The sequence below is a fragment of the Salvia splendens genome, chromosome 12 (assembly GCF_004379255.2).
Source record: "Salvia splendens isolate huo1 chromosome 12, SspV2, whole genome shotgun sequence".
Taxonomy (NCBI): Eukaryota; Viridiplantae; Streptophyta; class Magnoliopsida; order Lamiales; family Lamiaceae; genus Salvia; species Salvia splendens.
The window spans coordinates 1920846-1945530 of record NC_056043.1 but is presented as its reverse complement, the minus strand read 5'-3'; the positions used below and the strand labels follow the sequence as shown (position 1 = coordinate 1945530).

General features: G+C 40.0%; 3 protein-coding genes and 1 pseudogene across 3 annotated transcripts; 3 read left to right on the top strand and 1 right to left on the bottom strand.

Moving 5' to 3' along the window:
* Positions 1-5600: 5600 nt before the first annotated feature.
* Positions 5601-8649, bottom strand: LOC121757179 (cytochrome P450 CYP72A219-like). The gene is made up of 4 exons (XM_042152695.1): positions 8376-8649; positions 7535-7755; positions 6760-7004; positions 5601-6411 (listed from the first exon to the last, which is right to left on the bottom strand). The coding sequence occupies exons 1-4, from the start codon at positions 8647-8649 to the stop codon at positions 5601-5603; spliced, it is 1551 nt and encodes a 516-aa protein (XP_042008629.1).
* Positions 8650-10761: 2112 nt separating this feature from the next.
* LOC121757180 (cytochrome P450 72A397-like) lies at positions 10762-14487 on the top strand. Its single transcript, XM_042152696.1, has 5 exons — positions 10762-11105; positions 11999-12219; positions 12415-12647; positions 13263-13647; positions 13880-14487. Exons 1-5 carry the CDS (start codon positions 10844-10846, stop codon positions 14306-14308), a joined length of 1530 nt encoding a protein of 509 aa, XP_042008630.1. The 5' UTR covers positions 10762-10843; the 3' UTR covers positions 14309-14487.
* Positions 14488-14885: 398 nt separating this feature from the next.
* On the top strand, positions 14886-17748 carry LOC121756803 (cytochrome P450 72A397-like). The gene is made up of 5 exons (XM_042152197.1): positions 14886-15315; positions 15555-15775; positions 16274-16518; positions 16599-16989; positions 17065-17748. The coding sequence occupies exons 1-5, from the start codon at positions 15039-15041 to the stop codon at positions 17488-17490; spliced, it is 1560 nt and encodes a 519-aa protein (XP_042008131.1). The 5' UTR covers positions 14886-15038; the 3' UTR covers positions 17491-17748.
* Positions 17749-22279: 4531 nt separating this feature from the next.
* LOC121758364 lies at positions 22280-24097 on the top strand (annotated as a pseudogene).
* Positions 24098-24685: the final 588 nt, after the last annotated feature.

Below are 24685 nucleotides of genomic sequence, written 5' to 3'. Positions count from 1 at the left end.
GTCACAACCTGTTGGATTGGTTCCCTTTAATGGGAAAAATGATTTTATGATTTGGAAACAAAAGTTGAAGTGCATTTTGATTCAACAAAAGGTTTTCAAAGCTGTTGATGGTACTTTGCCTGATGATGTTTCTCCTGAAAAACAAGATGAAATGAATGAGTTGGCTAGAGCCACTATTATTCTCAATTTATCTGACTCTGTGATTAGGAAAGTAAATCATGTTGAATCTGCCTCTGAAATGTGGAAACTACTTGATACTCTGTTTACAGAAACTTCTATGTCATCCAAAATGTATTTGCTTGAAAAGTTGTTCAAATTTAAGCTGGATTTGTCTAAGGATATAGATGATAATGTGGATAGATTTCAGAAGCTAGTTCAAGATATTAAAAGATCAGGGGATAAGACCATTGATGAATACACTAGTATTGCTCTAATGAATGCCATTCCTGATACTTATAGTGATGTAAAGGCTGCTATTAAGTATGGTAGAGATACAACTCCTCTAGATTTGATTATAAGCTCTCTTAAGTCTAAGGAACTTGAGTTAAGGGAAAGGGCTGGGGAAAAAGCTGCTGCTAACAAAGTTTTCAATGTCAGGGGCAGACCTAATTCTAGAGGGGGTTCTGAGTCGAATGGGGTTTCAAATACTAGATCTAATTCTAAAAAGAATTATAACAGGTCTAGGTCTAACAGTAGGGACCCTAAATCTTTCAGAAAATGTTATAATTGTGGAGAAACTGGACATTATAAAAAGGAATGTACCAAGCCTAAGAAGAATAAGCCTCCTCACCATAATAATAACAGCTCTCAGATTGAAAACATTGCCAGTATGGTTAAGTATGAAACAACTGACAATGAATCTGTGTTTATGGTGCATGATTTGTTGAATATCAATGCTTTCCCTATGTGTCCTTATACTTCAAATGACTGGTTATGTGATTCTGGTTGTACTTTCCATGTAAGTCCCTTCAAGGAGGTGTTTTCTGACATGAAGCCTGTTTCTAGCACTTATGTGTCAATGGCTGATGACAAGAAATGTGAAATTCTTGGTATTGGCACAGTGTGTTTAAAATTTAGTAATGGCTATGTGCTTAATTTGAAGGGTGTTAGATATGTTCCAGATCTGTGTTATAACTTGATGTCATGTAATGCTCTTGAAGGTTCTGGTCTGAGTGGGAAGTGGGGGGATGGCTGTATGAAAATCTGTAAAGGTTCTATGTGCTTATTTAAAGCTCAAAAAAGGTGTGGTTTGTATGTCTGCAATGTTGTGCCTCTTACTTGTGAAAAAGCATCTGCTAATGTTGTAAAGTCTGACAAAATTTTACTTTGGCATAATAGGCTAGGCCACATGAGTGAGAAGGGTATGAATATTCTGAAAAAACATGACATTCTATCTGATTCTGATGTCTGTGGTGAATTACCTTTCTGTGATACTTGTGTGCTTGGTAAACAACATAAAGTGACCTTTCCTACACCTGTTCCTACTAATGTGAGTAAGAATGTGCTTGAATATCTGCATATGGATGTTTGGGGACCTGCTCCTGTGTCATCTCACTCTGGTTCTGTCTATTTTCTCTCTGTTATTGATGATTTCTCAAGAAAAGTGTGGTGTTTTCTGATGAAACATAAATCTGATGTGTTTGGAAAATTTACTACTTGGAAAACATTGATTGAAAACCAAACTGGAAAGAAAATTAAAGGAATCAGAACTGACAATGGTCTTGAATTTTGTAATCAACAAATGGATGACTTATGTGTTGGGCATGGTATTAAAAGGCATAAAACTGTCCCATATTCTCCTCAACAAAATGGAGTTGCTGAGAGAATGAATAGGACTTTACTTGAAAAAGTTAGATGCATGCTTTCAAAATCTGGTTTATCAAAGAAGTTTTGGGGTGAAGCTTTATTGACTGCTACTTATCTGATAAATAGATCTCCCTCTGTTCCTTTATAGGGGCAGTGCCCTGAATGTGTTTTTACTGGAAAATCCTTGAATCTTTCTCACCTAAGGGTGTTTGGCTGCTCTGCTTTTGTGCATACTAAAACTGACAAGCTTGAACCTAGGTCTAGGAAGGGTGTTTTCTTGGGTTATCCTGAGGGTGTTAAAGGATATAGGATCTGGCTTAGAGATGAGCCTGGTTTTAAAGTCATAATCAGCAGGGATGTAATCTTTAATGAAAATGAATTCTAATGTCTGAGAATGACTGATAGTTCAGCTCTAGAGAAAGTGGACAGTGACCCTCCTAGTGAGGTGGAGTCCACAGATATACCCACTGTTGTGGAGCATCCAGTGGATACTTCAAGTGAGGTGGAGCCACCATTTTGGAACTCTATACCAGTTTCTACTCCTAGTGAAACACCCCTTGAGGGAAATTTACCTGATAATGATGTTAATAATGTGGCTTTACCTCATGATGATATGCATGCTAGTCCTAATAGGGGGAATGCTGCTGTGCCTGCTCAGAACTTGTTGAACAGTCCTTCTGGAATCCAAAATGCTATTGATGCCTCTACTTTGAACAATTATGTGCTAGCTAGGGATAGATCCAGAAGGATGAATGTGAATAAACCTGTTAGGTATGTAGGATTGATTGCTCTAATAAACTTGGCTTTCAATGTACATGAATCTGATGGGGATGAGCCTCAAACCTATAAGCAGGCTACAAAGTCTAGGTTTTGGGATAAGTGGCATCATGCAATGATTGAGGAAATTAATTCTCTGAAAGTTAATATGACCTGGATCCTTGTACCTCTGCCTCTTGGTGCCTCTGTTGTTGACTGTAGATGGTTGTATAAGCTAAAGAATGAGGTGGAGGGGCTGAGGTATAAGGCCAGATTGGTGGCTAAAGGTTTTACTCAACAAGAGGGGGTAGATTATACTGAAATATTTGCTCATGTTGTTAAGTTTACTACTGTGAGGTTAATGCTTTCATTATGTGCTCATTTTGATTGGGAATTAAAGCAAATGGATGTTAAAACTGCCTTCTTGCATGGTAATCTTGATAAACCCATATACATGAGACAGCCTGAAGGTTTTGTAGATCCAAAGTTTCCTAATCATGTGTGTTTGCTGAAAAAGGCTCTATATGGTCTAAATAGTCTCCTAGGCAGTGGAACATTAAGTTTAATACTTGTATGCACAATTTGGGCTTTGTGAGAAGTACTTTTGATGCTTGCTTGTATGTGAAGAACCTTGGTACTGTTCCTGTGTTTCTGTTGTTGTATGTTGATGACATGCTGATCATGGGTCCTTGTTTGAAAACCATAAGTGCTGTGCAAGCTGCTTTGAGCAAGAATTTTGACATAAAAGACTTAGGGGATGCTCAGAAAATTCTGGGAATTAATATTTTCAGGGATAGAAAGAATTATACTCTTGTTTTGCATCAAGAACCCTATGTGTACAAAATTCTGAAAAAATTTAACATGTATGATGCTAAGCCTGCTTCAGTGCCCTTAGCTGCTCATTTTGTGTTGAGTAAAGACCTTTGTCCTCAAACTGATCTTGAAATCAATTCCATGAAGAAAGTTCCCTATGCTAATGCTATTGGATCTGTTATGTACTTAATGGTCAGTACTAGACCTGATATTGCTTATGCTGTTTCATGCTTGAGTAGATATATGTCTAATCCTGGTCCTGTGCATTGGGAAGCTTTGAAATGGTTGTTGAGATACCTGAAGCATACTGCAAAGTATGGTTTATACTATTCTAAGTGTGAAGAAGGTGTTAAACTTGCTGGATATGTTGATTCTAACTATGCTAATGACATGGATAAGAGGAAGTCCACCACTTCCTATGTTTTTACTGTGTGTAGGTCCTGCATTAGTTGGAAGTCACAATTGCAATACATTGTTGCCTTGTCTACCACTGAGTCTGAATACATTGCTATCACTGAAGCTATGGAAGAAGCTGTGTGGTTAAAGGGAGTACTTTCTGAACTTAACTTTGTGAAAACTCCTCCTGTGGTATTCTCTGACTCTCAATCTGCTATTCAACTGTGCAAGAATCCTGTTTTCCATGATAGAACTAAGCATATTGATGTAAGATTTCATTACATTAGGGATATTGTAGAAAAAGGTGAAGTTTTTCTTTCTAAAGTGCACACAGATAAGAACCCAGCTGACATGGGTACTAAATGCTTACCTCTTGAAAAACTGATTTTCTGCATTAAGTTTTTGCATTTTGATTTTGGATAAGTGCATGTCCCGGGGTAAAAAGACCTCAATCACTTAGTCTACCGTGGTAAGGGTGACTAGTGATTGCAGGCACTAAGTTCTATAGGCTAATGGGTGTCAGCCCCTCTGGAGCCTATTAGGCAGACCTGGTGGTGTCCCTATAGCTTGTGAACTTTGTTCTTGGTGATGTGGGAACTGCCATGTTGGCTGTGATGATTTTACACCTTAGCCATTTGGTGCAAGCTGGTTTCCCAGAATGAAGTCCAAGGTGGAGTATGTTGAATTATGGTGGACCTTCATTTGGGCCTATATTTTTCTGGAGCCCATGTGTATCTGAATTGGGCTTGACCCAATTCACATATCTCTCACTCCAGATGCCGCCACGTGTTCCTCTCACCCGGATCCTTGTGTTCAGCCGTTGGATTGCGAGATGTGTTTGTTATGTGAGAGGTTAGTCTCTTTGGTTTTCTCATTCTATTAAAAAACACTCTCTCTCTTTCTCTCGAAGCTCTCAGACGCTCTCTCTCCTCTCTTCTCTTTTGCTTTCTTCGCCGACGGTTCTCCGGCGGTTTCCTTGTGATTTCTCACGGTTGGAAGTGTAGTCGACCTTGCTACAGTAGTTGAGCAGGCAACCACTTCGGTTGCTGATGTTTTGAGAGAGCTAGGGTTTCTAGTGTGAGGTTTTCTGTGAGAGACTATTCTTGAACGGTTCAGATCTGGTGTGTAGGAGTTGGTTAGGCTTGGAATCTGGAGTGTGAGGTTAATCACTGGTGGATTCGGCTGTGCTCCTTAGGATCGGTGTTCTGGAGAATAGGCTTGTATCATTGGCGGGTGGCTGAGCCGATGATTGTTGCTTACTTGTGTTTCTTTCTGTATTCCTTAGTCATTCTGCACTAGATCCGAGTGGATCTGTTATCTTGTGTTGCTAACAAGGGTTTTGAGTGTGCAGGGCCAGTTTGGAGCTTATCTTGAAGGGATTAAGCTCGAGGACTTAGTTTGTAATAGCTATTGTGTATTTGACTGTAATAGTTAGACTCATTGTTCTTATCAGTCGCTTGGTTGATGGTTTGACTGAGCCATCTTGTAACAAGACCAAAGAGGTCTCGGTTAATAGTGAATCCAGAATTGTTTGATCTCTACAGATATCGTCTGTGTTTGTTGAAAGAGTGTTTTATGTCATGAACAATTAGGTGGCATATAATGAAAGTTCCATCTTCGCTACTGTTTCGAAACAAATTGAAACGTTTTCAAGATATTAATACTCGTGGCTGTCAATAGACGCTAGTGCTACTTGAATTTTAGTTATGTTGTTTATTTTACGTTAAGAATATATTGGAGTATTACATTTAATTTTTTTTTTATCATTTCATTCAGCCTATTTTCCAGTTCTGGATCCGCCACTGATTGATACTAAATGTAAAACATATCTAGATATGGCGCAGAGTCAAGTGCAGGCCGTGCTGAGGCTGCAACGTGAAGATGAGCCGAGGGGCGTGCGTGTACGAGGACGACAGCTCGATGGTGAACCGCTGCAAGATCATCGACAGCACCGCCTTCGCCTCCACCATCGCGAAGTTCTGCCCAAGGCATATCCTCGGCCCCCATCCGAAGGGGAAGAACATGCCGGGGCCCTTCATCGCCTTCGCCACCCCATCGCTAAACCTCTCCGGGTTGAACTCCATCGCGTCATCCCCCCAAAACTCGCGGCTGTGATGCAACCACAGCACCGGAATGTTAAGACCAATATCCTTAGGCAATGTGTATTTCCCCAACTTGATCTCCTCGGTAACGTGCCGGAGCAGAGCCACCACCGGCGGGTAAAACCGCAACACCTCGAATAGTATCATCGACACCGTCTTGAGCTGACTCAATCCCTCATAGTTTGGCTTCTCTTTGCCAAAGACATGATAAATCTCGTCTCTGGCTCTCTTCTGCCATTCTTGATGCTTGCTCAGCAGAACCATTGTCCACGAGAGCAACGTCGAGGTGGTCTCCTGCCCCGCGAAGTAGAAAACTTTGCATTCTTCGATGATCTCATCGATGGTCATTCCGAAACTCTTGTTTCCGTGCTGTTCGATTTCTTGAAAGTTGGACTCCAACAGCATCCCGAGCAAGTCCGGGTTGATGGCTTCTCCGGCTTTGATGGCGTTCACCCTCTTGTCGATGAGGCCATGGACGATGGGACGGACCTGGCTTTCGATCTCCTTCATTCTGTTGTTCCTCTTGGTTGGAAGAAACCTACACACAGAGACAGAGTTAGACAAAATGGAAGAAGGTTTGATTAGTGTTCTTGTAAATATTACTCCATTGAAAAGGTTAGTACACTTTTATATATTAATTTTATAATTAAATGCGGACGAAATAAATTAGTGAATATTAAGCCTACTTGCTATTTGTAAAAAAAATGTGAAATGACAACCGACATACCAGAATGATAAAATGAGACTTCTATTGTCAAATAAGTAGATAATAGAAAGGAATTTAAAAGGTTGATTTTTGCTAAAAGGGAAAGGACACATTTAGTCTGGGATGTCTAAAAAAAGAAATACGCTTTAATTAACTTAGGACGGAGGGAGTATCTATTACCGTGATCCCGGGAAATATATTGTACGCAGGGCGGCAAGAACATGGTCGGCTTGTTCCTTTTGTAACTCGAAGATTCTCCGACCTTCTTCGTAGCTGCTGCCGAATGCAGTTCTTGAAATGGCGTCGCTGGTTATATTTTCGAGATATGGCCAGAAGTCGAGGTCGCACACTCCTTCCGGCGACATTTTGTTCTCGATTTCGGACAGAACATCCTCGCAGCTCAGGTTGAACGCAGGCACCATCAGCTGCTCAAGAAAAGGAAAGCCTTTCACACCACTAAATCATACTCTCACTTGACATTTTTTTTATGGATTTAAGGCATTTAAGCCATTATTTATGGGACAGTTTAAAATAAATTTTGTACCATGTTAATTATATGCAGGGACATAGCAATTCTAAATTTTCATAGGAATGTTATAGTAAGTTTTTAATAATATTATTATTGTATTTAAGTAGCAATTTGGAATTCGTAGCTTTAATTCTATAACCAATTCATATCTCTTGGAGTACTTTGCTAATTCCTATTTGTTTTAAAATTCATATCAAGAAAGATAAAGATATAAATTTTGGATATTTGTTAAAGTTCATTATAAGTTGAGTTAAATAATGTTTTAATTTCAAAATAAATCTTATACATAAATCAATAATTCAACAAAATATGTGTGTAAACAACATCAATTAATTTAATTCTATTAACCTTTGCATATAGTAATGATCAAAGATTAATATGTACTACTCTGAAATGTAACAAAACTAGGAGTAATGTGTAAAAAACCTTCAATTTCTCAATGTGGAAAGCGGGATTGATGATTTTCCTATGCTTAGCCCATTTGTCCTTCTCCAGCGTCACCACCCCCGGCGCGAACAAGCTGGTGAGCGGATTTGGCGTCGTCGGCTTAGAGAACACGTTGTGCTTCGCCGTCACCTCCTTTATTAGGGCGATGTCCGTGATGATCACCGAAGGCTTTGGCCCTTGCCAGAAGAATGACTCATTCCCTGCACTATTATTGTTATAAATAGCGCACATAAACGATCACAACAATAAATTAACTAAAACGACACCAAGAATTTAACATGGCCAAAAAAACCACGGGCGCACTAAAACAACCAAAATATGCACTAGATAATTTTTCATAAAAAATTTACAGAACGAATCAGAATAACAACAGTGACTTAACACTAATTCTAGCGACTCCAAGGCCCATAAAAACAACACCAAATGGGCTCCAAGGCCCTTAATGAGGGGATAAGGATCTCAAATGTACAAAGATCGTCACAAGACTCTTTCCATGCACTATAGTTTTTATAAATAGCGCACACAAACACCACAACAATAAATTAACCAAAACGACACGAAGAATTTAACATGGCCAAAAAAAACACGGGCACACAAATACAACCAAAATATGCACTAGAGAATTATTCATAGATAAATTACAAAACGAATCAGAATAACAACAATGACTTAACCATAATTCTGGCGACTTCAAGGCCCAAAATAACAACACCAAACGGGCTCCAAGGCCCTTAACGAGGGGATATGGATCACAAATTAACGAAGATCATCACAAGATTCATATACATTCAAGATTAATTTTTTTCACACACACACATACCATGCTTTTGCATGGTGTTGAAGGCAAAAGCCATGGCTCTTGGCTTTATATCATCATCCAAACTGAGGGGTTTGGACATGAGTTGTTGAAGGGCTTGTCCATATTCTTTCAAGTCTCCATAGGGAAATCTGTAAGGGTTTCCTTTGAAACCTTGACTTCTTAAGAGTTTTTCTAGACGTTTCGGCTTCAAATACATCGAGTTTAGTATCTTCCATGTGTGTGCTAAGACAATTAAGATGAAACAAGATATGAGTATTTGGAAATGGACTTCCATTTTTGCTTCTTAGGGTGGCATTTCATGGCTATATAGAGAGATAGGGAGTGTGCATGTGTTAGGACATTTTTTTCACCAATCAGTACTATTGTTAAGGGACATGTTTTCTGATTAAGTGTCTAGTTTACCATGTGTTTAGGATAGTAGATGAGATTAAGTTTGCTGTTTATTCTCTAATTACAGTTACTTTTGTGTGGCTATTTACTTGCCACTTCGGATTTGTTTATATGATTATAAAAATTGAAATGCTTTGTTACATATTCTATGCAAGAATCATGCATTATATGTGATCACAGATTTGATTTTTAATTAATCTGAAGAATTAATAATGTTAATAATAATTTTTTGAAGCATTAAAATTAAAATAATTGTATTAAACAAATAGATAATGATATGCTTTGGCAACCAGTAACATAAAACAATGAACACATGCATATTAATAAAACAATAAACACATATATATCTCCAAAATTGGAGTTGTGAATTAATAAAAAATGGAATGTGATTGTTTACATTTTTCCCATTATAGTTAGGTCAACTCAATCATAATTGATTTTTTATTCCCATTTTTTGTGAAAAACCAATCCTGGTTAGTCAATCTTTGCATATTCTCCTCCAATTCAATTTTTTTTCTTACCCAAACCAAATTTTTGTAATTAGTTATAAGAGCATCCACAATAGGAATAGCTCAGCAATAGCCCAATTATAGCCTAGTCACAAACTCATCCTGCCACATCATCAGCCCTAAAAATCCTCCTGTCACATCATCAAGACAAGCAAATAGTCCAGCCATAGCCTAGCCACATCACTCAAAATTATATAAAATAAATAATTAACAAACACACAACATACGAAATTAAATTTAAGACACAGATACGGGAAAATTTAATAATACTATTAAAATTTAAAAACAAGTGGTGCGAATGAAAATGACGTGCAAAGCGCGTATATATAGTGTTTCGAAAATTAAAAAAAAAACCGATGGGCGATCCGGACCCTGCAATGGCGCCGAGCGGATCGCCGAACGCCCGTATATCGCCTAGCGCTAGGCGATTTTTTTTCGGAAAACCGCTAGGCGGTTGCAATGGTTCGCCGAGCGCACCGCCTAGCGCCGGGGCTCGGCTGGGCGGTGCGCTAGGCGCCATTGTAGATGCTCTAAGTCTCATACTCTAGAAAGATTCAATGATTGATAATGGTGGTAATGGTGGTGGGGGACTTTGATGATTCATATCAATACATAAACAAAATTTCTAATTACTCATTTAACTCCATTATTCTTTTGTTTCTTAAGACTTTGGGCCTTTAGTAATCTGATTTTACAGTGTATAAGTATTATTATCTCGTGGACCAATAGATTTTTGGTCCTTTTAATTCAAACCCATCTATTCTAAAAGGAGATTCAGTGTCCCAATATTGATTTACTATTCATGACGTCTTATCATTAATTTAATTATTTTAATAATATTTACTGCAGTATAATAAATTGTAAATAATAATTGTTTTAAAAATAATTTCTTTTAAGAATTATATATCCCACTTTTAGATTCATCCATCCTAATAATTCATTTTTATCTAATAAAAGGGCCATTAAAATCCGAAAAACATAAATATATATCCTAGATACAAATAATTCGATCTAAGCATATAAAATTAAAATTAAACAAAAAATTATATATGAAAAAAATGAAAGACACAAAATGTGGATATTGAATCTAGAGTTGTCAATGTGGACTATTGAATATAAAGTCTTCAAGAATTGAGGAGACAAAACGATTTAGCTTAGTGAAAAAAAGAAGAGATATTTTTAGGTTTATATCTACCTTCCCCACCAAACTTCACACATATACATAGCTTTAGGAAGGGTATGAAGTAAAGATCAATTTTGATTTCTCTTCCATTAGTGATAATTTTTTATTTCTCTTCCAACAAATAATGATCTTGATTATCATCTTGAATTTCTCTTGGTGTAAGATTATTTTCCCACCAAGTTGTGTAGTTTCTATGCATTTTTTAATAAATTTGGTGAGCATAGTGTTTTTCATTATTCAAATCAAGGCATCGACGACTTTTCCTGGTCTTTCTAATTCAAAAGGAACCTTCCAAAATCGAAGAGATAAAATAACTACAAAAAAAAGGCAGATGCAATAACAGAATTAAGCGGATAATCTTCCTCGATAAACAAAATCGATCAAATATGGAACTCGTATTATCCATAATTGTTGCTATTTCTATTGCTCTTGTGGTGAAATTACTAAACTGGGCATACCTGCAGCCGAAGCGGCTGGAGAGAGCCCTGAGGAAGCAGGGGCTAAATGGTAATTCATACAGACTGGTGACTGGCGACTTGAGAGATATCATGAAGGCCACGGAAGAAGCCAAGTTGAAGCCCATCAATCTCGATGATGATATCAAGCCAAGAGTTGTTCCCTTTTTTGTCAACACATTCTCCAAATTTGGTATGCTTTTTATAAAGTGATTCGAGATTTTTGTTTTAAACTATATTCGATGTGATGATTGCTTCAAAAGTGATGTTTAGAGGTGATATTAAATCCAATGGGTGATAACCGGAGTAGTCATGAGACCTATATTGTGGTTTCAGTTCTCTTGCTTCGAATTTGAAGTTAGATGTGATATATACTCCCTCGGTCCCTGATAATTTGTCACATTTTTTCTATTTCTGTTGGTCCCACAAATTTTGTCACATTTCACTTTTTACCATTTTTCTCACATTCCACTAACTCATTATCACTCACATTTTATTATAAAACTAATACTTTAAGAGTAGGACCCACTACCTACTAACTTTTTCAACTCACTTTCCATTACATTTCTTAAAACTCATGTCCGGTCAAACTGTGACAAAATTTAAGGGACGGAGGGAGTAGAAAATTAGCAGTTCATCTTAAAAACAATTGGTAATATGTCTTTTTGAGGGATAGGAATCAAATTGCACCAAATTTGAAATTCAAATATTTTGTTGGGTCCGTTATTTTTCTTTCTTTTGATTTGGCATAAATTAGTTGGCTGGTTTGATATCCATTCGTCCCATAAAAATAATCTTTCTTTTTCAGCTTTGGTGTGTCCCATTAAATTAGGTCACTTTTATTATTGGTATGTTTTTCTCTCTTATGAGGCAACCTATTATGTACTAATAATACTCCAAACCCTTTTTCTTTCTATATTTCTTACTTTACCAATTTCCATATCATCTGTTTTGAATGGTACAATAGCCATTGGAAGTGAAGAATTTCGAAGAATGATAGATATTTAGTTCTATTAATTGTAAGTTGATTGCATTGATACTCTAATGTAGAACTTGAATGTACTATACAAAAACAACAATTTGCAGGAAATGATGCGTTTTATTGGCTTGGCCCAAACCCTACACTCATGGTAGCGAATCCGGAGCTAGCTAGGGAGGTTCTAACCAAATCCGAGTCATTCCCAAAGCCGAAGAGCGCTAATCCACTGCCTAAGCAACTTGTGCAAGGAGTCGTCAGCTACGAGGGAGAGAAATGGGCCAAGCACAGAAAGATCATCAACCCTGCTTTCCATCACAACAAACTCAAGGTTTTTTACTCTCTTCAAATTAATCCAAATTTTACGTTATTTGTTATGCAAACCCGCTACCATTCTGGATCGCTTAAAAATATATTCTCGAATAAATATTACTAGGAGACATAGCTCTTATAAAAAAATTTCTGCGTTCGCCCCTGGATTAATGTCCGTACTAATTTCTCATCGTGTATATATTCTCGGGTGCAGCTAATGATACCTGCCTTCGTTTTGAGCTGCGAAGAAGTTGTGAGTGAATGGGAAAAGAGAGTTTCGTTGGAGGTGGACATGTGGTCTTGTTTGCAGAACATAACTGCGGATGCAATATCAAGAACTGCATTCGGCAGCAGCTACCGACAAGGTAGGAGAATCTTCGAGATGCAGAAGGAGCAGGCCAACTACGCCATGAAGGCCATGCGATCGCTATACATTCCGGGATGGAGGTAAATCCCATCTTACTAAATAGTCAAGAAAGGAAACTATAGTGTTCAAGTCCTTTTAACTTGCATGGCTTTAATTTGCAATGTTCACGTCTGTTAGGAATTCCTGTCATCATCTGATGAAAAAACGCTAAGAAAAATATGATTTAGATTTTCAACTTAAATTAGGTGAACAATTTCCTTTCACCATAATTCCATCAGAGAAAGCTAGGAAATCTCTACCGAATTATCGTATTTGATAAAAGAATGATAACTTTCATATTCTATTAACCACTTCATAAATCATAAGGCTTGAGACAATAATCTTTTGCATTAGTTATGATGTAATCAATACTCCCTCCGTCCCACATAATTTGACCCAATTTTCCATTTCGGGACGTCCCACATAATTTGACCCATTTCACTTTTATCATTTTTGGTAGTGGACCTCACATTCCACTAACTCATTCTTACTCACATTTAATTATAAAACTAATATATAAAAGTAGGACCCACATTCCACTAACTTTTTCAACTCACTTTTCATTACATTTCTTAAAACCTGTGCCCGGTCAAAGTTTCCCAAATTATGTGGGACGGAGGGAGTATATACTAAGCTAGTCTGCATATCTTTCGTAGATACGTGCCCACAAAAACGAACAAGAGAATGGCTGAAATAGCAAACGAGGTTCGCTCCATAATCGGGGATCTCATCGATACAAGGGTTGAAGCGATGAGAAAAGAGGAAGCCAGGCAAGAGGACTTGCTTAGCATATTGCTAGAGTCGAATTCGCAAGAAATCAAAGAGCGTGGCAGCAAGAGCTTCGGGATGAGCATGGACGATGTAGTCGAAGAGTGCAAGCTCTTCTACTTAGCGGGGCAGGAGACAACTGCCTCGCTCCTCGTCTGGGCTATGGTTATGCTGAGCAAACATCCGGATTGGCAGACGAAGGCGAGGGACGAGATCTTGCAAGTCTTCGGCCATCAAACGCCCCATTTCGATGGCCTTAATCACCTCAAGATTGTGAGCTCAAGGGGGCTTAAGCCAAGCCCCCACTAAACTTTTTGCTTTTTTTCTTGTCTTTTAAATTTATCTGAATTGTTATGCAAAAGCCTCTATCGATGATATAAATCACCTTAAAATATATTTTCAAATAAATTTAGAAAGCACAGCCCCTACCAATATTTTTTTCTGACAGTTAATCCCATCACAGGTTACCATGATTTTTTTTTTCTGACAGTTAATCCCATCACAGGTTACCATGATTTTGTACGAGGTTTTGAGGCTTTACTCGCCGATACTTGCCTTAAGGCGGGAAGTAGGCAAGGAGACCAAGCTGGGAGAGACGACGCTCCCAGCTGGGGTCCTTCTCACGGTGCCGGTGATCTTTCTGCATCACGACCGTGAGGTTTGGGGGGACGACGCGTTGGAGTTCAATCCGCAGAGGTTTAGCGAGGGAGTGGCGAAGGCGCAGAGGAAGAAGCATGGCGTGTTCTTGCCGTTCGGGTGGGGGCCTCGCATCTGCATCGGCCAGAGCTTCGCGATGATGGAGGCTAAAGTGGTGCTGGCTATGATCCTGCGACGCTTCCGCTTCGAGCTCTCGCCGTCGTATACGCACGCTCCCGTCACAGTTGTTACGGTCCAGCCGCAACATGGTGCTCATCTGCTTCTGCACAAGCTCTAGAACTATGGTTGGGATGAGGAGATGTTTTAACTATAAGTTTGTTTAAACTTTATTTGATGTTATGCTTGAACCTAAGTTCTTGAACTCGGGGAATAAAAAGTGAATTAAATAAGTTGGTGAAATGTAAAGTCTATTTAAAAAATTAATAAAATATAAATGAGACATGTGTTCGCACACTAGATTCTAATTTTCAAATTCATTGAACTCTCTCTCGAGTGTTGTCGTCGGCCACATACGGTGCGATGCGGGATAAGATATAGTAGTAGAGAGAAGTTTGCTAAACAGAAGACCCGATGTTACAAAATTCGTGTGATATACATGTATTCAAATCAAAAATAAAGATCGAGCATGTTTTTCATCATAGAGTCATAGGATTATTAAGAACAAATTTGTTGCTTTCCGCTGTAAATATTGACAATATTCATAAAGTTCATGATTTTAAAAATCATGGCCAATTTTAAAATATAAATCTCATTATTTTCTTTTTCCTTTTTCCTTTTTCCTTTTTCCTTTTTCTTTTATGTGGTTATAATTTGCCGTCGCGTCTCTTCTCGAAACTCGAAACTGATAACGACGAATGTTCTTCTCCGCCACCAAAATTCAAAATTACTCAAAATTTCCCCAAAAATATCAACAAAGCCACGACACTGACTAACACTACTTCTGTACTTCATATAAATACAGCGAGAGATGTTTACACGCAATCAATCAAGCAGATTCAAACCCAAAAATGGAAGCAGCGTATCAAATACTACTCGCGTCTGCTTTGGCGCTCACAGCGCTCATATACACATGGAAATTACTCAATTGGGCATACATCACTCCCAAGCGCCTCGGCGAAGCCCTCACGAGGCAGGGGTTCAAAGGTAATTCCTACAACTTGGTGTACGGCGACTTGAAGGAGATAATGCAGTCGGTGATGGAAGCCGGGAACAATCCAATCAACATCGATGATGATATCAAGATGAGAGTCTCTCCATTTCTCCTCAACACTATCCACAAATACGGTATGTCGATTTTCTATGATGACATTAGGGTTTGATTAATGATTAAATGTTGGAAAATTGAAGTGTTTAGGTTAATTTAGGCATCAATTTGTCAAATTTGCTTGAGATAATTCAGTGATTTCGCATAATTCGCGGCATAATTTGGTTGAGAGGTATCAATTTTGGGGGTTTCTGTTTGTGATGAATGCTTATGCAATGCTAATGTTTGAAGTTGTTTGGAATTGAATTGATTTTTGTAGGGAATGAGTCGTTGATTTGGTTCGGACCGAGGCCTTCGATAGTCTTGACTGATCCGGACCTGGTTAAGGAGGTGCTGACCAAGAACTATCTGTACCTGAAGCCGGTGCAGCAGAATCCGCTGACGAAGCTGCTTGCACAAGGACTTGCCAGCATTGAGAAAGATAAATGGGCCAAGCACAGGAAAATCATCAACCCTGCTTTCCATCTTGAGAAATTGAAGGTTTTTTAATGCAACTTCCTGTTTTTTGTGTGCTGTTGTTGTAGAAAACTTGTAGTGTTTTAGGCCAAAATTGTGTTATTGGATAATGTGCTGAGATAAGTTTGCTTATGCCTTACTAATTTGCTCGGGCGCAGCTCATGATTTCGGCCTTCTATTTGAGTTGTGATGAAGTTCTTTTTGTGCTCTTGTAGTTGAGAAATTGAAGTGTTTTAGGCCAAACTGATCTCGTGGTTGATGAAACGGCTTATTCGAGTTTCTGTGGTTATAGGATAACGTATTGAAATGAGTTTGCTTTTGTTCTTACTATTTTGCTCGGATGTAGCTCATGATCCGTACCTTCTATTTGCGTTGTAATGGAGTTTTTTGTGTGCTCTTATAGACGAGTAATAGAAGTGTTTTAGGCCAAACTAATCTGCTCATTGATGAAATGGCTTATTAAAGTTTCTGTGGCCTTATTGAGATAAATTTGCTTTTCCTCGCTATTTTGCTTGTTCGCAGCTCATGATTCCGGCCTTGTATTTGAGTTGTGACGAAGTTCTGAAAACGTGGGAGAAGAATATCTCGTTGGAAGGATCTTATGAGGTGGATGTATGGCCTTATTTACAAAACCTAACGGGCGATGCAATATCAAGAACTGCGTTCGGCAGCAGCTACCAAGAAGGGAGACGAGTGTTCGAGCTTCAGAAAGAACTAGTCGAGCACATCATTCAAGCTTTGCGCTCTATGTATATTCCCGGGTGGAGGTAATATCATAGTATATGAATCCGTTTTGAATGCGCATTCCGTTGTATTTCTTGTATGATCTGTTTTCTCGATGCTGTAGATTCGTTCCCACCAAAAGGCACCGGAGAATGAAACAAATCGAGAAAGAAATCCAGTCAAGGATTCGAGGTCTCATCAGCAAAAGGGTCGAGGCTATGAAGACAGGGGAAGGTGGTAGCAGCCATCAGGACTTGCTAAGCATATTGTTGGCCTCCAACTTCCAAGAAATCGAGGAAAGGGGTAACAAGAGCTTCGGGATAACCATAGATCAAGTAGTCGAGGAGTGCAAGCTGTTCTACTTCGCTGGGCAGGAGACTACTTCCGTGTTACTCGTTTGGACATTGGTTTTGTTGAGCAGATACCCTGACTGGCAGACGCGAGCTCGGGAGGAGGTTATGCAAGTCTTTGGCAACCGAACGCCAGATTTTGACGGCCTGAATCAGCTCAAGATTGTAAGTGGATTCGAATCAAACACGTTGATCTTATCAAGTATTTGAGTGAACTAACTTTGATGATCTTGATCGCAGGTTACTATGATTTTCTATGAGGTGTTGAGGCTTTATCCACCGGCCGTAGTTCTTGGCCGGAGAACGAGCGAGGAAACCAAGCTGGGAAAGTTCACCTTACCAGCCGGGATTCAGATCTCATTGCCAACTATCATATTACATCACGACCCGAAAACTTGGGGAGACAATGCCATGGAGTTCAATCCGCAGAGATTCAGCGAAGGAGTGGCGAAGGCACAAAAGGGTCCGGGTTTATTCTTCCCTTTCGGATGGGGACCTCGGATATGCATTGGGCAAGCGTTTGCAATGCTGGAGGCGAAAATGGCATTGGTAATGCTTCTGAGGAGTTTCTCGTTCGAGCTTTCTCCTTCGTATACGCATGCCCCTGTCAGTTTGATCACTACTCAACCTCAGCATGGTGCTCACCTTCTCCTACACAAACTCTAGATTTTTAGAGTTGGGAGTCTCTGAACATCTATGTTTTTTTGAACTATAGCTGTCATATATAGTTTTTTGAAATGGATAAATAAGCAGAAATGTTTAAAGGCTGCGTCAAGGTAGACTCGAATCTAAGACTTTTGGCTTTAGGCATTAACTACTCTACCAGTAGGCAACATGAGCACATGTGATATGTATAGTAGTTTTCATAGAAAGTATGTATAAGTACTGATATTTATGTTTATAGTTAGTAAATTGTTGTTTCAATTTTGCATTCAAAATTATGAGTTTAAGCTAGAACTGGCTTGGCGGAATTTCGGTTGGGTTGGACTAGACTGGGCTAGGCTTATAAAATAAGGATTCGGAAAAATTTGGGCCGGTTAAGCCCGTTTGTAAGGTCTAGGACCGGGCGAGCTTGGGGCAAAATGTGCGTGGTTTTGCTATCCAATGAGTCCAATAGGTTTACGTATAGTGCAATGGGGTCATCTTCTAATGCTTATAACACCATAATTCAAAACTACGACTAAATCTACACCGTTAGATTTTAAAATAAGTGGAAGAGATTAAAGCTCATAAATTTCAATAAATAATAGACAAAATATCAACAAAAAGGTAATATCGTCATTATGTTATCATATGATCATTTTTATGGGTTTTTTTTATATCAACCTAGTGTATTACAAATATCAATAATATGACATGATGATATCAACACAAGTACAAAAAAATATCTAACACATTTTTGTTGATATTTTACATACACTATATTGAGATTTTACATACACTATATTGAGATTTCTTTGTGCATTTGTTGATAAAATCTGCTTAGCAGTGATGATGGGGATAGTGCCGGGAGCTCTGGAAGCAAGTACAAGAAAAGGTCTGAAAGCATTAGAACATCCACAGCGGTGCTCGCGCCGACGGACGGCGTTCGTGCCGCTGGCGCGGTACCGCCCTGCTCGCCGATGCGCTCTTGCCGCTGGCACGGCGCTGCTCGATGCATCGAGCACGTCCGTGCCAGCGAGCAGCTGACGTGACATTTCCTGATTGGCCAACGGCAATGTCGTTGGCAATTTTTTTTAAAATCATATTTTAATTAAAAAACCCGAATAAATATAAAAAAATATTTTCCCACTTCCCAAAAAATTATATCCGTTTTCTCCCCACTTTTAATTTATTTTTCAATTTTTCCCCCAAAATTCACATTTTCATCTATAAATACCCCCACTTCCACACAAAAAATTTCACACCACACTACACAATTCTCATCTAAATTCTCTCATCTTCTCTTATCAATTCTCAATCTTTCACTCTTACAAAAAAAATGTCTGGCTCCGGCGATCATCCCTCCGACTCCCGCGGTTGGAACCACGAATGGTTCGGCTCACAACCATTTCCTAGTCCAGAAACGCAATTTTCGGCCCCTCCTCAAACCCAAGGTCCTCAAGTTCTGGGTGGCTACCGGCCTTACCCGGTGGACGACCAAGATGCCCCCGATGGGCAATACGGGTGGGCACTCGAACCCAGATCGGGAGGGAGAGGCGGCGACGGCTCTCAAACTCCTCCTCTTCCTACTCCTACTCCAGCTCCTACTCCTACTCCTCGTGGTGTCCGCACCCCGTAAACTCCGGCGGAGATGAATCAATTATTCAAAGCCTATTTGATTATCTCTGAAAATCCGAAGATAGGCACGAACCAAAGCGGGGATAGGTTTTGATGGCGCATCTCTCGCCGGTACAATGAAAACCGCCTGGCTGGAACCATCGAGCACAATGAGAGTATGGTGCGCAATGTCATATTCAGAGCCAACGAAGAAATCCAAAAGTTCCAGGGGTATTACCTCCAGGAAGAGCGGTCGGCGGGGAGCGGTAGGAGCGAGCTCGACATCATCAGTGCCGCCTTGACGACCTACCAATCCATAAATTACAAACCGTTCAAGTACCTTAGCGCTTGGCAGGAGGTGCGTGTGCATCCGAAGTATAGGGGAGGCGTATCATCCTCCTCCAGCTCCTCCAGCAAACGGTCGAGGTCGGTATCCCTATCCGACGCCGGCGAGGATGAGGTGGCTAGCCAGCTAGCCGGAGCTAATGTGGGTAGCCCCGACACCGGCCCGAGTAGTTCCCAACGCCAGCCGCAAGGAAGGAAGAAGCCGACGACCAACCTCCGTCGCGCCGCGACTCCATCCGCCCCCACTCCCGCTCCCTTTTTGCCATCTCAACCCCCCTTCAACTCATTGTGGACCCTTTTGGCCCAACTGAATTTGGCCGATAGGTCAAATATGACCCCCGAGCAACTTGATTCACATTTGGCAATGATACGGGGTCTCCGAAGAACATTGGGGATAGGGCCAGCGGAATAGTCTTCCACGGGGTATTTTTTAGCCTTTAATTATGTATTTTTTATTTTTTAGGATTTTAATTATGTAATTTTAAATTTTTAGTATTTTAATTATGTAATTTTTAATTTTTAGTATTTTAATTATGTAATTTTTAATTTTTTTGTAATTTGTAATAGTATTTCGGATATTTTTAATGCATTTTAATATTGTGGAAATGTTTTTATTTAAATTGAATAATAGAATGGTGGGATCCTTTAGCATGTCCTTTCGGAAGAGCATGGATGTGGGTGTTGTGCTCTTGCCTAAGAGCAGGGAGTAAAAAAGTTATAAAAGTGGGTCCGGACCCACATCCGTGCTCTTTGGCCAGAGCACGGATGGTGATGCTCTGAGCAAGCATAGACTGTAATGAACTGTGAGCTGTGAAGCAAGCATATCAGTCTATTGGTAAGCATTTTGATTGGTAATGATGCATCAATAATGTTTAGAATGGCATGAAAATCTGAAGACATAAAATAAACCATTTGATGTAGTTATGTAAATCTGTTATTCTGTACTTGTAACGTAATGTAATGATGCATCAAAATGATTAGAAAGGCTTGATTATTATGCAAGTAAACTGGGATTTTTTGGTGAAGAAGAAGTGGAATTGATTTGGAATAGATTAATACTATTTCATTCTATAATACAAGGCTCTGTTACACAGCAGAGACAGCACACCTTTCTATTCTAGTTTTGCTATTCACTTCAAATATGGAGTATTACAACAAATTTCATTCATCTTCCTCAAGAGACCTCTGTTCCTCTTCATCATACAAATTCAAGCTCTTCATCACCTGCACTTCCTCCTCACCCACATTCAAGGCCTCCCTCAGCCTCCCGAGGCACGGGACGTGAGACACGACCTGCAGATCATCAACCCCGTCGTTCCTCAGATCCTCCTCAAGCCGCGAATCCTCCAGCACACACACGTGCCTCTCCTCCTTCGTGACCGGGTTGTAAATCACAAACTTCCCCCTCCAGTCGTGCATCAAGATCTCGCCCCGGCTCAGGTACTTGATCGCCTTGTACTGCCCCCTCGGCCACAGAACGCCCGCGTGCTCCAAAAACGTCGTCCTGGTCTCCACATCGTAGAGCTTCCTCCACTGCAGCCCCGCAGCGGCGCTCTCCAGCACGAAGAGCTCGACATGGCCGTCCCCCGGGCAGACCAGAGACGCGCAGAGGGCGCCATCCAACGCACCTAAACTCATGCTCTTCGAGGCAATGCTGTTGGTTTCGAGCATCGAGAGGCTCATTTTAGGCAACGCGACGATCTGAAACAGAGCATTATCGAAATCGTAGCAGCACACGACCGAGTATCCATCGTAGCTCCAGTAAACCCCACCGGAGACGTAAACCACCTGCGAAATCGTTCGGCATAAAACATACTGAGAGGTTCCTCCGCCAACGCGCTTCCAGCTTCCGTCGCTGTTTCCTCCTACAGATCGAATCTCCGGCCAGAAAAACATATCCTCCTCCTCATCATCCGCTCTCGCCGCCATCCTCAGAAGCTCGAATCGCTTCTTCGCAGCACTATACCCCATTCCAACAAAGGCGTAGATGTCGTCCTCATCCATCGGAGAGGAGGAGAGGGAGACGTATTCCGCTGCCAAGGCTTGCTCACGCTCTTCCACCGGAGAACCGACTTCGCCGGCAGCCACGACAGGATTTCTTCGAGAATGTCGTCTTTGAGCTCCGCGGCCGTTTCTGGCAGCTCATCGGCGGCGGTCAATATTATCGGGAACTGGAGAGTTACCGGATCCATGGATCCTTTGATTTCTCCGATTAACAGGTGATTATTGGGGATTTTTGCAGAAATGGGGAGTGATGGTAAACCCTAATTTTTCTTTTTCTAATTTGGGCATTTATTTTGCTTTTTCTGCTCATTCTGTCAAACAGTGCTTCCACTTTACTTTTTCGCATGTGCATTTTTTCAATTTGACTTTTACCATTAGAGCATCTCCGGTAAGAATAACTCAGTCGTAACCCAGCCATAAACTCCTCTTACCACATCATCAGCATTAAAACTCCTCCTGTCACATCATCAGAACAAGCAACTGGACATGTAATAGCACAGTAATAGCCCAACCACAATAAACAAATTATTAAAAATAAATAATTAACCATCACACAAAATACGGAATTAAATTTACGACACATATACGGAAAAATTCAATAATTTCATTTAAATTAAAAAAAGTTCATTAAAAAAAATTACATAATAAAAAAAAACCATTCTTCCACACACGAATTACGGAATTACAAAATTAAAAGTTACAATCACGCAAATACGGAATTAAATTTACGATACAAATACGGGAAAATGCAATAATTTTATTTAAATTAAAAAAAAGTAAATTTTAAAAAAATTACATAATTAAAAAAAACCCTCTTCCACACACGAATTACGGAATTACAAAATTAAAAATTACAATCACGCAAATACGGAATTAAATTTACGACACAGATACGGGAAAATGCAATAATTTTGTTTAAATTAAAAAAAAGTAAATTATAAAAAAATTACATAATTAAAAAAAATTGGCTAGCCGATTCCAGGCCTACAATGACGGCTAGCGGATTGGCTAGAGCTCGCCGCCTACAATGGTTCGGCTAGCGACCGGCCAGCGCCGGGAATCGGCTAGCCGGTCCCGGGAAGGTTTGACAGACAGGTAATTCGCACCCTCTCTTTGCTTATAATACTCGAAGAAGGATTATTAACGTTGCGAATTTTTGCAGGTCTCTGTTGATGTCCCGGATGTTCGTGGAAGAACCGACATTCTGAAAGTCCACGCAAGCAACAAAAAGTTTAGCACCGATGTATCACTCGAGATAATAGCCATGAGGACGCCTGGTTTTAGTGGTGCTAATCTCTTGAACGAGGCTGCTATTTTGGCTGGTCGCCGTGGCAAGACAGCAATCGATGATTCAATCGATCGGATAGTTGCTGGAATGGAGGGAACGGTGATGACTGATGGCAAGAGCAAAAGTCTTGTGGCTTACCATGAAGTAGGCCATGCCATTTGCGGGTAAGTGACAAATTGCAGAGGGTTCGTCTCCCTTATAAATTATATGCGTGTCGTATGCTAATCGTCGTAGCTGTACATAATGGTATAGGCTAATCTAGTGTTTACTAAGAAAGATTGAAACTTTTGATCCTTGAGATATCCCTAAAGGTTGAAAATATGCATAGAAACGAACCATGTTCGTTTCTATGCATATTTTCGACCTCTTTCTGGTAGCATATATGTTCTCCATTAACGTTGTTCGTTTCTATGTATAGTTTCAACCTTTTGCTGGTTGCGTATATGTTGTCCCTTAACGTCGAGGCTTGCTTTCTTGATGCAGAACTCTACCTCTGTGGCATGAAGCTGTTCAGAAAGTCACGTTAGTCCCTCGTGGTCAAGCACGTGGCCTGACCTGGTTCATCCCCGCAGATGATCCGACCCTGATATCCAAGCAGCAGCTCTTCGCCAGAATTGTTGGTGGGCTCGGTGGCAGAGCTGCCGAGGAGGTCATATTTGGTGAGCCCGAGGTGACTGACTGGGGCAGCCGGTGATCTACAGCAGATCACTGGTTTGGCTAAGCAGGTAAGCCTTCTTATGCTATACTCCCTCCATACGGGAATCAATGTCACAATTTGATTCGACATGGGTTTTAAGAAATGTCAGGAAAGTAAGTGAAAAAAAAAAGTTAGTAGAATGTATGACCTATTCTTATATATTCCATCCGTCTATCTGTCTCACTTTGACTTGGCTCGGGTTTAAGAAATGTAAAAGAAGTGGGTGGAAAAAGTTAGTGGCCTGAAGGATATTCTAATCATGCATTTATTTGATGTTTTTCATATATTGTCTAAGCTAGTCCGTAATTTTTGCCGCGTAGATGGTGGTTACGTTTGGTATGTCCGATATCGGGCCGTGGTCGCTGATGGACTCGTCCGCTCAGAGTGGGGACGTGTTCATGAGGATGATGGCGAGGAACTCCATGTCCGAGAAGCTCGTGGAGGACATTGACGTCGCGATCAAGACGCTCTCGGATACCGCGTACGAGATTGCGTTGGGCCACATCCGAAACAACCGGGAAGCCATAGATAAGATCGTCGAGGTCCTGATCGAGAAGGAGACGATCACAGGTGACGAATTCAGAGCGATTCTGTCGGAATTTGTGGAAATCCCAGCTGAGAACAGAGTGGCTCCTGCACCTGCTGCAGTAGCAGCATGAGTTCATGTTAGGCTAAACTTGACCATATAGTGTTAAATGTTAATGTTGTTTTCACATTGTATAATTTCTTGTTTTCACTATAGTAGAATACAAGTAAATATTACACCTTCAAGTTCCACTTAGCTATGTTGATGGTATATAATGTGTTACTACTAGAATATTAAGAAAACGTAACACATAACAATAATTTTTTGGAAAATTTGTTTTATTCTACAAACTTTAAATTTGACATCTTATATCACTAACTTCGTCCTCGATCCACATCGACACCCACAACAAGCCACATAGGGTAAAATTTGTCACTTAATCTAGCAAGTGGAAAATTAGCTCTCGAAGTTTGTGATATTAGATGTCAAGCTTAAAATTCATAAAAAAAAATTATAATTTTCAAAAGTTAGGTCCAATAACTTTTTTTTAGCAATTCTGTATTCCTTTTTTTTATGAGTAAATGAATTTAAATTTAAAGATTGTATCATGAGACCTTTGACCTTCAGGCATTAACCGAATAGATGGTGAAAGGGAGAGAGATTGTTTTGACTTTTGAGGGATTCAAGCAGATTTCATTGTAGCAAAAAAGGCGATTCCGTCGCCTTGGCGGCCCCCACACTC

Coding starts and splice junctions, on each gene's coding strand:
- LOC121757180 (XM_042152696.1), top strand. CDS start 10,844: ATGGAACTCGTATTATCCATAATTGTTGCTATTTCTATTGCTCTTGTG. Junction 11,106..11,998: donor CAACACATTCTCCAAATTTG/GTATGCTTTTTA, acceptor AACAATTTGCAG/GAAATGATGCGTTTTATTGG. Junction 12,220..12,414: donor TCCATCACAACAAACTCAAG/GTTTTTTACTCT, acceptor TCTCGGGTGCAG/CTAATGATACCTGCCTTCGT.
- LOC121757179 (XM_042152695.1), bottom strand. CDS start 8,649: ATGGAAGTCCATTTCCAAATACTCATATCTTGTTTCATCTTAATTGTC. Junction 7,756..8,375: donor CAACACCATGCAAAAGCATG/GTATGTGTGTGT, acceptor ATAATAGTGCAG/GGAATGAGTCATTCTTCTGG. Junction 7,005..7,534: donor TCCACATTGAGAAATTGAAG/GTTTTTTACACA, acceptor TTTCTTGAGCAG/CTGATGGTGCCTGCGTTCAA.
- LOC121756803 (XM_042152197.1), top strand. CDS start 15,039: ATGGAAGCAGCGTATCAAATACTACTCGCGTCTGCTTTGGCGCTCACA. Junction 15,316..15,554: donor CAACACTATCCACAAATACG/GTATGTCGATTT, acceptor TGATTTTTGTAG/GGAATGAGTCGTTGATTTGG. Junction 15,776..16,273: donor TCCATCTTGAGAAATTGAAG/GTTTTTTAATGC, acceptor GCTTGTTCGCAG/CTCATGATTCCGGCCTTGTA.